Raw genomic sequence first — 12154 nt, forward strand, 5'->3', positions numbered from 1 at the left:
TCAGCTAAAAGAATATAAGTGGGGAAGGTGATTAAGAAAGAGCTTATCCCTGCTAAGGAAGTGCTGTCCCTTCAATTATTACCCCAGAGGCCACCAGTAAAAAGCTGTGCTGGTTGTACTGGGCAGCTCCCAGGTACATTGTAGGATGTGAATGTGACTAGTGTCAAGTGTGAAGCAGGGCGTTTCTGAGAAAGCGCTTGTATGCTCACTCAACCTGCTCTGGATAAATGAAGAGTAAACACAAGTTATATAGAGGCAAGGCCTTTCTTTTCAAATCCTGCTATGGAAAGCGCATGGACTTGATTTGTTTTTGTTTTCTTAAACTTAATTTTACAAGCTATTATTAACATAGTTAAAGTTTTCCCATTCCAAATCCTACTATGCGTTTTACACATTATGAGAAGCTCATACAGCCGCGGGTGTGTGGTGATTTGGTTGGTGTGTGAACTGGAATGTCTTTGACCGATACACCGTCATGACTCAGCGCTTGTTGTTTTCCTGTGCTCAGTTTCTTCCAGGAGGGCCTGAAAGCCGCAGAGAACCTGACCCCCTTCATCGAGAAGCTGGCCACCTCTGTTCACACTGTAAGTATACGATCTGGTGGTTCATTTGGTTTGTCTGTCTACAAGTATGAGTCGATATACATGGAAGAGTGTTACACAACCCTTTGGACAAAATTGATGCATTACAAATGATGTGTCTAGAGCAGGGGTCTTCAACGGGGGGTCCCTCAGAGTTACTACAGGGGGGCCGCCAAATCGCTGTGTGATTGGATTTTTTTTTTTTTACATGAACCACTTAAACCCTAGCATCCCTATTCTTAAAAGATAAACATTGTGAGAATAGCTGATATGCAAGCTCACAACTCCTCGCAACGCTAGGCGTAGTTTGGCTATTTTCACAATATTTATCTGTGGAACCGAATCACACAAAATGTAATGCCTCACCTCTTACAAGTCCAAGTGCCTGTCGGTGTGGGAGGTCCACAGTTCAAATAGGATTTATGGGGGGTCGCATTCGAGGAGATGTGGTTGTCCACACACCCCTCCCCTGACCAAACAGTAGGGTTTGGCAATGACCGGCAGAGACCATGCACATGGATTTGGGTGCACAAAATAGTAGATGAAACAAAACACTGTCAAAATGTCTGTCTTTGTTATGGATTCAGGACTATTAGTGTATTTGTCATCAGATTGCTAGCAACAAGGTCAAAGGTTAGAGTCTACTCTGGCTGCTGTCAGCCTATATTTTCCTTTTGAATCAATGCCTCAGTTTGATGTTATCATAAATACACAAAGACACTCAGCCATGCACATACACCCGCTGATGTTATCAACGACCACCACAAGCACAAGGGTTTCTCAATTAGTCATCTCTACTTCAGTCACAATAAGGGACAACACTGGCCCCACAGAGACCGTAAGTCACATGCAGTTTAGCACAGTTTCAGACAACAGTTGTGTAATGGCTATTGCGCCGTTTCACTGTTTACAGCTGCCATAACCTCAGCCTGTAAGTATTTACCCTTCCAGAACCAGCGATTTCTGGAAGGGGATCTGAACCCACAGGCAGACATTCATTAGGGGCAATTCCCAGAAATGCGTCCTCCGTTTGCTCAAAGATGAAACTGAAAGCGTTCCTGGTTTTAATTCTTTCCCTAGCACACAGCTCTTTCTCTAACCACTGACAGGTTGCAGGCCTGCACAGAGCAAGCTTTCTCACTGAATTTGGGTACAGCGGTGGAAACTAATACTTGATGCCGGGGCAGTTAGACGTTTTTCTGGTTCTACATGGGAGAGCAGATACTAGCCCAGACAAGTCAAACCTCAGTGTCTAAAGGGAATTTTAGAAAAGTTATAAACGATCTATGATGCAGTTCCCAGGAAAAAGGCTCTAATGTTCCCAATGATTTCCCTCATGTGGCAGGGAAGATTGGTCAAGCAAGATTACTGCTTACATGGACAACCCCCTCAGGACCACACACCCTAGTTTTCCTCTGTTCTGCATTATTTGAGCCCCCATCAAGTAAAAGTTGTGATGTATTACTGTTCCACACCCAGACAAAGAGGCCACATCAGGAAAACATTTACTGTGATCCAATGAATATTGGAGATGTTTTCTCCTCTGTTGAAAACATCTTGTGTTTCCAATTAAACCAAACTCTGGTTGCTGTAGCTTAAATGAATGAGCTGACCACTCTCTCTCTCTGTGTGTGTGTGTGTGTGTGTGTGTGTGTGTGTGTGTGTGTGTGTGTGTGTGTGTGTGTGTGTGTGTGTGTGTGTGTGTGTGTGTGTGTGTGTGTGTGTGTGTGTGTGTGTGTGTGTGTGTGTGTGTGTGTGTGTGTGTGTGTGTGTGTGTGTGTGTGTGTGTGTGTGTGTGTGTGTGTGTGTGTGTGTGTGTGTGTGTGTGTGTGTGTGTGTGTGTGTGTGCTTTGTGTTTACTGCAGGTACGTCTTGACCAGGACGAGGAGGTGCGACAGCTCTCTCATTTGAGAGATGCCCTCAGATTGCAGTTACAAGTGGAGGGAAAGGAGGTATGCTAAGCCAAGCCACTCTTATATTACCACTCCAGTATACAGTATAGTATACAACTTCATTGCTTTTAAATAAACAGTATAACACATCCTTTGTTGCCCTCAACGTGTTGAATTAGAGTTTGTATGCAACTCTGAGAAACCCTGGAGGATATTTTACTATACAGACACAGTAGTACTCTACTCAATTAGCCTGGAAAAGGATCAGATTAGGTTATCTCTCTAATATGATTATCTCTAATGCTAATCATATTTGCCACAATAGGTTCACTGCCCCTGCAGAAAGTTTACAAAAGCATGCCCAGGTAGTGGACAGAAGGGTTGAGTCTGCACACTAGACCAGTGGTTCTCAACCTTTTCAGGCCGTGAGCCCCAAAATAATATTCGAACTGGGGAACCCCCCCCCCCCCCATCCTAATAAGCAGTCTTATATGTTCTAGTGTTTCACAGATGAGCAGATCTACAAAGCGAGGCATTGTGAGCTTGTAGATCGGCAATTTTTAAAATGTTTGCCTCTTTCTTATATTATTTGACAATTTAGCCGATGTTTGTCCAGTTTGTATAGTACAGTTTGTTGATGACTTTTGGTGCAATAATGGTCTTTTTATTTTCTTTCTTTTTGAGGTATTCAAAATAAAAGTCCTTATATGTCACTTTAATGTCAGCTGGGGACCCCCCCAAAAAATCATGTGGGGACGCCCCTGGGGGTCCTCGACCCACAGGTTGAGAACCTCTGCACTAGACAATGCTCCTAAATGTGACTTGGTATTCCAATAAATGTTCATGGGAGCATTGTCTAGTCAGTGTGTGTCGATTCTATTTTATACTATGCCTCCCTTTGGTCATTTATCAGTCTATCACAGGGTTTCCCAAAGTGGGGTCCGGGGACCCCCAGGGGTCCTTGAGGGAGTTCCAGGGGGTCCCCAACTCCCCAGCTAAATGATAGTCTGGAACCAAATGGACCCTTATGGGTCTGTAACAAATGGACCCTAACAGGTCTATTTGGTTGGGGGTCCCAGAGATGGAAATGCCATTAAATGGGGGTCCGTAGACTAATGCATGTCAAACTGGGGGTCCTTGAAATTAAACGAGTTGAGAATCTCTGCTAGAGCCGTGAAAAGCTTCTCTTATGGGGGTCCCTGGCATGTGTTCGTGTCAATTTGGGGGTCCTTGACATGAGAAAGTTTGGGAACCAGTGGTCTATCACAGGGGTTCTCAACGTTTTTGGCCGGGGACCCCCGGAAATGCTTTGGCAATGTCTCGGGACCCCCCCCCCCCCCCACCCCCACCCCCTCCCGACTCCCGAAATTGACTGCTACAATAACCTTAAACCATTTTGGGCGGGAACCCCTTTTGGTGTTTTAAGCATTGTTATAATTTAGCTATTGAAAAATAGCAGATCTACAAGCTCATAGCGCGCCACCGAGTGGCGCGCTACGAGCTTGTAGGTCTGCTATTTTTGAAAAATCGTGAATATATATATATATATATATATATATATATATATATATATATATATATATATATATATATATATATATTTTTGGAAAATAATTTGGGGACCCCCCAAAATAATTTGGCGACCCCCAGAGGGGTCGCGACCCACGGGTTGAGAACCCCTGGTCTATCAGATTGTTTGTCATTCCTTACACCTGCTGTACGTTTCACAACCAGTGGATTAGCCAACTGGTGGGGTGAAGGGATGACTAATCTTGTTATTTTCTCTCAGGAGTACCTGAACAGGAAGAACTCTGGCAACGGCTACAGTATCCACCAGCCACAGGGGAATAAGAAATATGGGACAGAGAAATCTGGCTTCCTGCTCAAGAAGAGTGATGGGTAGGTACAGTATGGAGGCATCGTTGGAAGGAGGGGGGGGGGGATTATTTTAAGTTTAAATTGTATTCCCATAAATGGTATAGCAGTCAAGTCCCCTGCATCATCAAATCACATGCACCCCTCCTTCCACCTCTCATTTCTCTTACATCTCCCTAACCTCTCTCAACGTCACAACTGTCTTCAGTATAGAGAAAATGGTACAGATATTGGATTTATGGAAATAGACTGATACACAGAAGGAAACAGACTGTAGTATGTGTTGGATCATTCTTTTGGGAGACCTGGATTTCTACTTCCAGTAAGTTTCCCCTCGTTTACGTACAGACCTGGGTGGAGAGACTGGAGCAGAGAGATGGGCTTGGTGTTGGAGAGAGAGAAGGGGGAACTCAGACTTCATTTACCCCAGCTGGTCTTCATTATTGTGGGGTTGAAGATTCAAGGAGGGGGCCCCTCCTCTGGAACTTACTGGCAGACTAGCTAGCTGAGTGGAGCCAGCTTTTACGTCTTTTTTCACACACACACACACACACACACACACATACACATACACATACACATACACATACACATACACATACACACACATATACATTTTGACTCGGAGCCAGATGACGGTGAGATAAGATGAGAGGATGTGGTTCAGTACGGTGATATGGAGAGTTGGAGACAAGAGAAGGGTAAACAACCCTCAGTTCATTGATACAAAACAGAAGATTCTCAGCCATCTTGCCTGATTGAATTTAGGTAATCTAAACAAGAGTACTGTGTGAACAGGAGTGCGTTTGGCCAAGCACGGTGTGCAGGTTACGGCTCTTCTGTCCCAGGGAATACCCAGAGCACAAACCTGGTGAATGTAATGCACAATCTATGTATAGCGCCTTGGATGAAGGCGCTATATAAATGTACCATTTATATAAATGCACCATTTTAACAGCATTTGGAGGTGACACTTTTAATGTGAATGGCTTGTCTTCTTGCAGGATCAGGAAGGTGTGGCAGAAGAGGAAGTGTGGGGTCAAATATGGCTGCCTGACGATCTCTCACAGCACGGTGAGGACAGACACGGGGCCTAACAGTAGACAGTTCAATCCAATGGACACCACTGGCTAAAATGGACACAGAACTGGACAAAATCCGTGGCTGACCAGAATGTCTGTCTCTGTCTGTGTGTCTGTGTGTGTGCACTCAGATCAATCGACCACCAGCCAAGTTGAACCTGCTGACTTGTCAAGTGCGTCCTAACCAGGAGGAGAGAAGGATATTTGACCTGGTCACACGTAGGTTCACCCCATATCACTAATATCATAGTGGTTCTCAACCCCCCAAAATAATCATATTTGAACTGGGGACCACCCCCACCCTGACAACCACTTGGGAGAATTGTAGGAGTTGAGGCATTACATTTTGTTTGACTCTGTTCTATTAGCAAAAGGCCGATGCACACCTCAAGGCTATTGACAGGTGCGTAGGGCAATAAAGTATACTTAAAAAGGTATCTTTGAAAAACAAAGAAGGGTCCCGCACACTGTCAGAAAACTTGCCAGAAATGTTGCTCTTTATTCAACGTTTCGGTCTATTCGACCTTCATCAGGACAGACAATGTTTGACTCTGTTCCACAGGTAAATATCCTGAAAATGGCAAGCTCATGCAAGGCCAATGTTTGACCGTTCTTTTGTATACTTTTGATGCAGTAATGGTCTTTGATCTATTTAAAAGGTCATAAAAGTCCTAAAATTGTCACTTCACTGTCATCTGGGGATCTCACCCTGGAAAAGAAAATCATGTGGAGGCCCTGAACCACAGGTTGAGGACTCCTGATCTAACACACACACACACACACACACACACACACACACACACACACACACACACACACACACACACACACACACACACACACACACACACACACACCTCCGCCACCATAGCCCTGCTATGAGCATTACGAGCCAGTGAAGTCTCATGCAAGAGTCATTTGCAAAGCAGCTGGCTGCGTGATGTTAGTTCCCTTGGCCCAACCATTGTTACAAATTATGACCAGATTATGTTTTGTTTGGAAATAAACTGTAGATGACTTTTATCTAGTGATGTGAAACAGGTGTGATTCTCTGGCTTTTGCCAGGTTCATATACCACATTTAGTCCCACAGACAATTTATCCAACGCTGCTGCATTTTACGGTATCTTGCAGTCTCTGTCTCCTGTTACATAAGGAGCTTCTTTTATACACAGTAAAATGCTCCTTCATTTAGTGCACATTCATTCATTCATTCAGTCATTCATTTATAGAGGGTATGCGCGTGACATCATCATCAAACCCGGAAGTTATGCAGGAATGCCTACCGAGTGGCAAAAAACTACTTTCTGGCCTTGACAGCCCATGCATCCAAACAGAAAAGTCATATCTGATTGCATTAAACAATGTTAAACTCACTTTTCCTGTTGCTTTGCCACTCGATGTGCCATTCACTTTAAGCATGCGCATACCCTCTATTCTCACATTTAAAGCTGCAATCCAGAGCTCATGTTTATAAGTTATTTTAGCAAATGTTTTTGGTAGAGTATGTTAATACATTATAACTGTCCTATCTGCAGTGGCTGGATGTGGTATAGACACTGGTGTTGAGTATAGGACACTTATTGGTTGACAAGTAGCCCTGACCGAAGATCATAATCCCAATATCTCCCCTGTCCAAGTGCGGATACCATCTTGATTGAGCAGTAGATCAACTAACTACTGCTCGGTCCAGACGGTATCTGCTCTTGGATAGGGGGAGATATTGGGATTACAGAATGCAGCTTTAACTCTTTAAGACCTGAGGCCCATTCTACAAATGCCTTCTATACAGGTAGTTTTTTGTGCCAGGGACTCCCAAACTAATGCATTTGGCCGTGGACCCCCCATCTGAAAATGATTTGTGCCAGGGACCACCAGAAAAAACAATTCAAAATGATTCAACACTTTGAAAATGCACTGTAATTTAGAGTGTCTGTTCATACTTACTAGTTACTACCCTTTCTCCTTGTACCGTGTGTGTTTAGACAATCGGACGTATCATTTCCAGGCAGAAGACGAGCAGGAATGTATGATGTAAGTGCTGACACCCTCTTTTCATTTGCTACCGTATATTTGAGTCTGTCTTTCTCCACTTTTCCCCACCCTCCTCACCTTTCTTCAACGACTGTCTCATCAAGTCTTTACATGCACGTTAATAGGTGCAAAATGGAGAAAAGTACCACGCTCTAGTCTATTAACGACTTAAATCCTAACATCCATACTCTGGGGGGAACATTCACTGAAAAATATCAGATCTACAAGCTCACAACATGTTGCTATGCGAAACGTCGTGAGCTTGTTCATCGGCTCTCTTTTTGGTGGAGTGATGAAGTGGTTAAAAACAAGAAAGAAATGAATTAATACAGACGCATTCATAAATGTCAGTGGGATGAGATCGAGGTGTGCATAATCTGAACACTTCCACCATTGAGAGACTGCTGAAAACAATGGACAAACAGAGAGAGAGAGAGAGAAGGAGAAGTTGTAGTTATCCTTTAGGAGGCCCCTGGCCCAGCTGGTGTTGGGCGGGGTCCATCTCTGGAGGAGGCCACAAAGCTGAGCAAGAGTGTGTGTGTCTGTTTGTGCAACATCATGCGTATGCACGCATGGGTAGTGTGTGTGTGTGTGTGTGTGTGTGTATATATGTTTGTGGGGGGGGGGGGTTCTATCTCCTGCCCTACCCTGTGTGTGTGGGCCTGTCTGCCTGGTGCAGATGCTTTGATGTGCTCTGAGACGATGTGGAGACAGAGGAAGAGGAAGGGTGAGTGGGATGAACAGGAGGGTGGGGGTGGGGGTGGGAGTGCACAGCTGAAAGGACATGGGGAAGCGACAGGCTGGAGAAACGAAGGACATGAGGTTAAGTGTGAGATGGGCTGTATGAAGCTTATGTAAACGGTTGGGGGGGAAGGGGGGGTGAAAGTGACACTCGGATGACTAGGCACTATGATGACGGTGGGTTGTTTTGGATCTGTTTATAGCCTGTGGCGAAAATTAATTGCCGGTCCTTTTGGTTGTTCTTGTTATGACGAGTCAGTGCTGTTGCATCGTGCCTCCTTCCCTTGTGAGATATCACTTTGAAGTTATTAATTTTAATTGAATACAAAATGTTACAAGTGAAAGGAACCAGCTATCTTCTTGTGTGTGTGTGTGTGTGTGTGTGTGTGTGTGTGTGTGTGTGTGTGTGTGTGTGTGTGTGTGTGTGTGTGTGTGTGTGTGTGTGTGTGTGTGTGTGTGTGTGTGTGTGTGTGTGTGTGTGTGTGTGTGTGTGTGTGTGTGTGTGTGTGTGTGTGTGTGTGTGTGTGTGTGTGTGTGTGTGTGTGTGTGTCCACTGTACCCTAAATGCCATTCACACCGAATGTTTTCTCCTGTAGATTTAATTATTGACGTTGTGACGTTATCTGGTCAGTGGAAATCTATTTAAATTTGTTAATGTGTGTGTGTGGTTTAGCTGGGTGTCGGTGCTACAGAACAGTAAGGAAGAGGCTCTGAACACGGCGTTGGGTGGAGACCAGCTACACCTCCAGGACAGCGGCCTTCAGGACCTGTCACGAGCCGTCATCGCTGAGCTGCGGCACATGCCTGGCAACGAGGTCTGTGCTGACTGCGGAGCAGCAGGTCAGCCAATCAAACAAATTAAGATGAATGAAAGTCATGGGACGTTTTGGGTATTTTTATTCAGTATTTATATGTGGCTGGGGGGGAGGGGGGGCTAACTCTTTCTCTTTCTTCTTCTTATTCTTTATTGGATCCCCATTAGCTCCCACAAAGTGGTCGCTAGTCCACTAGTGGTCGTTAGTCTAAAACTAAGAATGAAGTCGTTCTGCGTATAGAACAGAGACAACAATAACCTATAAAATCACAAATACAGAGTGTTCTGAAAAAAATAAGTTGCAGAAATAGTGAAAAACACAATTAGCCTTTGTCTGCCTGTTTTCTCGCTATCCGTCTCTGACTGTTTCTCCTCCTGTCTTCCTCCCTGTCTCTCTGTGTCTCAGATCCCACATGGCTGTCCACCAACCTGGGCATCCTGACCTGTATAGAATGTTCTGGCATCCACAGAGAGCTGGGGGTTCACTACTCCAGGATCCAGTCTCTAACACTGGATGTACTCAGCACCTCAGAGCTCTTGGTACTGAAGGCACACAGGCCGGGGCAGAGATTCACTATTATCACACTACAAATCACACTTGTGTGAAGAGCGGGGTGCTCTTATCATCATACATCATCATACATCACATTCCCTGTTCAGCCAATTAGTGGAGCACATTCTGTGCTCATACACACACAAAACTGTGCATTCCGGGCCCATTCCACGCACGCACGCACACGCACACACAAACACACACACACACACACACACACACACACACACACACACACACACACAAAGCATAGGATAACAATAAAACTTTATTTGTATAGCACCTTTCATGACATGAAATGCAGCTCAAGTACTTTACAGAGCAATGGAGAAAAAAAGAAAAGCAAGGCATAAAACATTAAAATAATGGCAGTAATGCAATACAGTGAGGACATGAATAACAAGGAATGTAAAAGATCAACTAAAAGCAAGAGTGTAGAAGTAGGTCTTGAGCTGTGCTTTATAAATGTCTACAGAGGCTTCAGTGATGCTTGCGGAACTCGACTACGTCTCGTTCCTGACCGCATCACTGTCGTGGCAATAATCACGTTAAACCACACCCTCTCGTGTAATATTGCTTAAATCTCTGTAAAGCGCCTTGGATAAGGGCACTATATAAATGCACCATTTATTTCCTACTTTACACATCTTCATTTCCTTCTCTCTGTCATGGTTCAGCTGGCAGTCAGTATCGGCAACACCAGGTTCAATGACGTCATGGAGGCAGGTCTTCCCAATGACTCCGTCAAGCCGTTTCCCCAAAGTGACATGTGAGTTGGAGACCAGTTCATACACTATGTATAAATAATATTTATGATTTAATACTTCTAAACAACACCATTCACAAATACAAATAATGACCTCACACGAATACAAAAGTGGCACTGAAACAAATGCATTTACAGGAATGCCAGAAAGGAGTACATCGTGGCAAAGTACGCTGACCGCCGGTACGTCCTGAGAAGAGACAATGCAGAACCTGGAACCCGTGTTTATGACGTCGTGAGGGCTCATAACCTCACTTCCCTTCTACAGCTCTATGCCCAGGGAGAGGACTTGGCCAAGTCACTCACACTGCCCCCCGATGGACAGGTTAAGGTAATTGGCACCTGCAAGCAGATGTGTACGCACATGTACAGTTGGGTGCCACCGATATTGTCCCTTATCATTTGACCCATTTAGGCCTGACCTCAAAATTTTAAAAAATCCTTCTAAATCCTCCAGTTTTCTGAAATAAGTATTTTCACGATTTTTCAAAAATAGCAGACCTACAAGCTCGTAGCGCGCCACTCGGTGGTGCGCTATGAGCTTGTAGATCTGCTATTTTTCAATAGCTAAATTATAACAATGTTTAAAACACCAAAAGGGGTTCCCGCCCAAAATGGGTTAACTGTCCTTTTGCGCAGATCACGCAAACCTCAGCAAAAAGAAAAGGACAATATCGATGGCCTCCAACTGTACGCGCGTGCACGCCCGAACGATCGCACACACATTCCGTATACATAATAATATAATATGTGTAACGCCTGCTTGTTAAAAGGCACTGTAATTCTTCAAAGCTCTAAATTAAAACCAAACAATGCTCTCTGAGCAAGAATGACATCTCTTCTAGACAGGATGGCCCACCCTGCATTTTCAAGACTGTGGAAAACACTAGAACACACACACACACATGCACCCTTGTGCTGTGTGCAACATGCACTTAAATCCAGATTAATATGACCGAACCCACAGGGGGGGGGGGGGGGGGGGTGGGGGTGAGTGTGTGTGTGTGTGTGTGTGTGTGTGTGTGTGTGTGTGTGTGTGTGTGTGTGTGTGTGTGTGTGTGTGTGTGTGTGTGTGTGCGTGTGCGTGTGCGTGTGCGTGCGCGTGCGTGTCTAAAAACAGAACAGTCCAATATGGATAGTTACAGTATGTGAAATATGTGTTAATTGTTCTCTTGTGTTCAGGGTGCATTGTGGGTAGTTAGTTAGAGGCCTCGGTTGTAAGACAGCCTGCCCTCCCATCTCTGCGGGCCTCTAATCAAATAGTTTTCTCTCATCTTCTTATGCCCTCCTTTGCCCTCTGTTAAAACGCTACACTTCCTCTCTCTTACGCCTCTTAATCTTTTCTTTAATCGTATTCCACCATTTTCTCAACAGCGGTTTCCTGCTCGGAGAGCGAGTACTGCGTACCGTTGCTGACAGCTGTGTGCGTGCGTGTGTGTTTTGGCTCTCATTTATTATTTCAGCTTTCAGGTCACAGCTCAGAGATGGGGTCATTGAAACCTCCCCTTCCATGTTTGACATAAGCACACACTGATACAAGCAAACGTAAAAGGAAAATTAGCTTAGAGTTAATATACATTCAAACACTGTGGGCAGCAAAGCATTCAGGCCTTTTAAAGACCTTTAAGACCCAAGTGTCAAAAAACTAAATAATTTCATCACTGTCACATGAAAACATGCTGTCGATTGCGGACTGAAATGTCAAGTTAATGACATCACCACAGATTTGGGGTGGAAAATAAAATTGATTCTTAGATTAATCGCGATTATTAATCCATTCACAAATGTCAAGTCGATTATTTTATTATTAAAAATAT

At 44.4% G+C, this 12154-nt stretch overlaps 1 protein-coding gene across 3 annotated transcripts in view; it reads left to right on the forward strand.

Moving 5' to 3' along the window:
• Positions 1-12154, forward strand: part of asap3 (ArfGAP with SH3 domain, ankyrin repeat and PH domain 3) — a 43714-nt gene that overhangs the window by 20479 nt on the left and 11081 nt on the right. For all 3 annotated transcript variants that reach the window (XM_079528136.1, XM_079528135.1, XM_079528137.1), the window contains exons 8-17: positions 509-584; positions 2447-2533; positions 4263-4372; positions 5353-5422; positions 5562-5649; positions 7415-7463; positions 8878-9044; positions 9425-9558; positions 10249-10340; positions 10476-10668. In XM_079528136.1, coding sequence (XP_079384262.1) covers positions 509-584; positions 2447-2533; positions 4263-4372; positions 5353-5422; positions 5562-5649; positions 7415-7463; positions 8878-9044; positions 9425-9558; positions 10249-10340; positions 10476-10668 — 1066 coding nt within the window. The remainder of the gene's footprint in view (positions 1-508; positions 585-2446; positions 2534-4262; positions 4373-5352; positions 5423-5561; positions 5650-7414; positions 7464-8877; positions 9045-9424; positions 9559-10248; positions 10341-10475; positions 10669-12154) is intronic.

Source organism: Electrona antarctica (assembly GCF_951216825.1).
Source record: "Electrona antarctica genome assembly, chromosome: 18".
Lineage (NCBI taxonomy): Eukaryota > Metazoa > Chordata > Actinopteri > Myctophiformes > Myctophidae > Electrona > Electrona antarctica.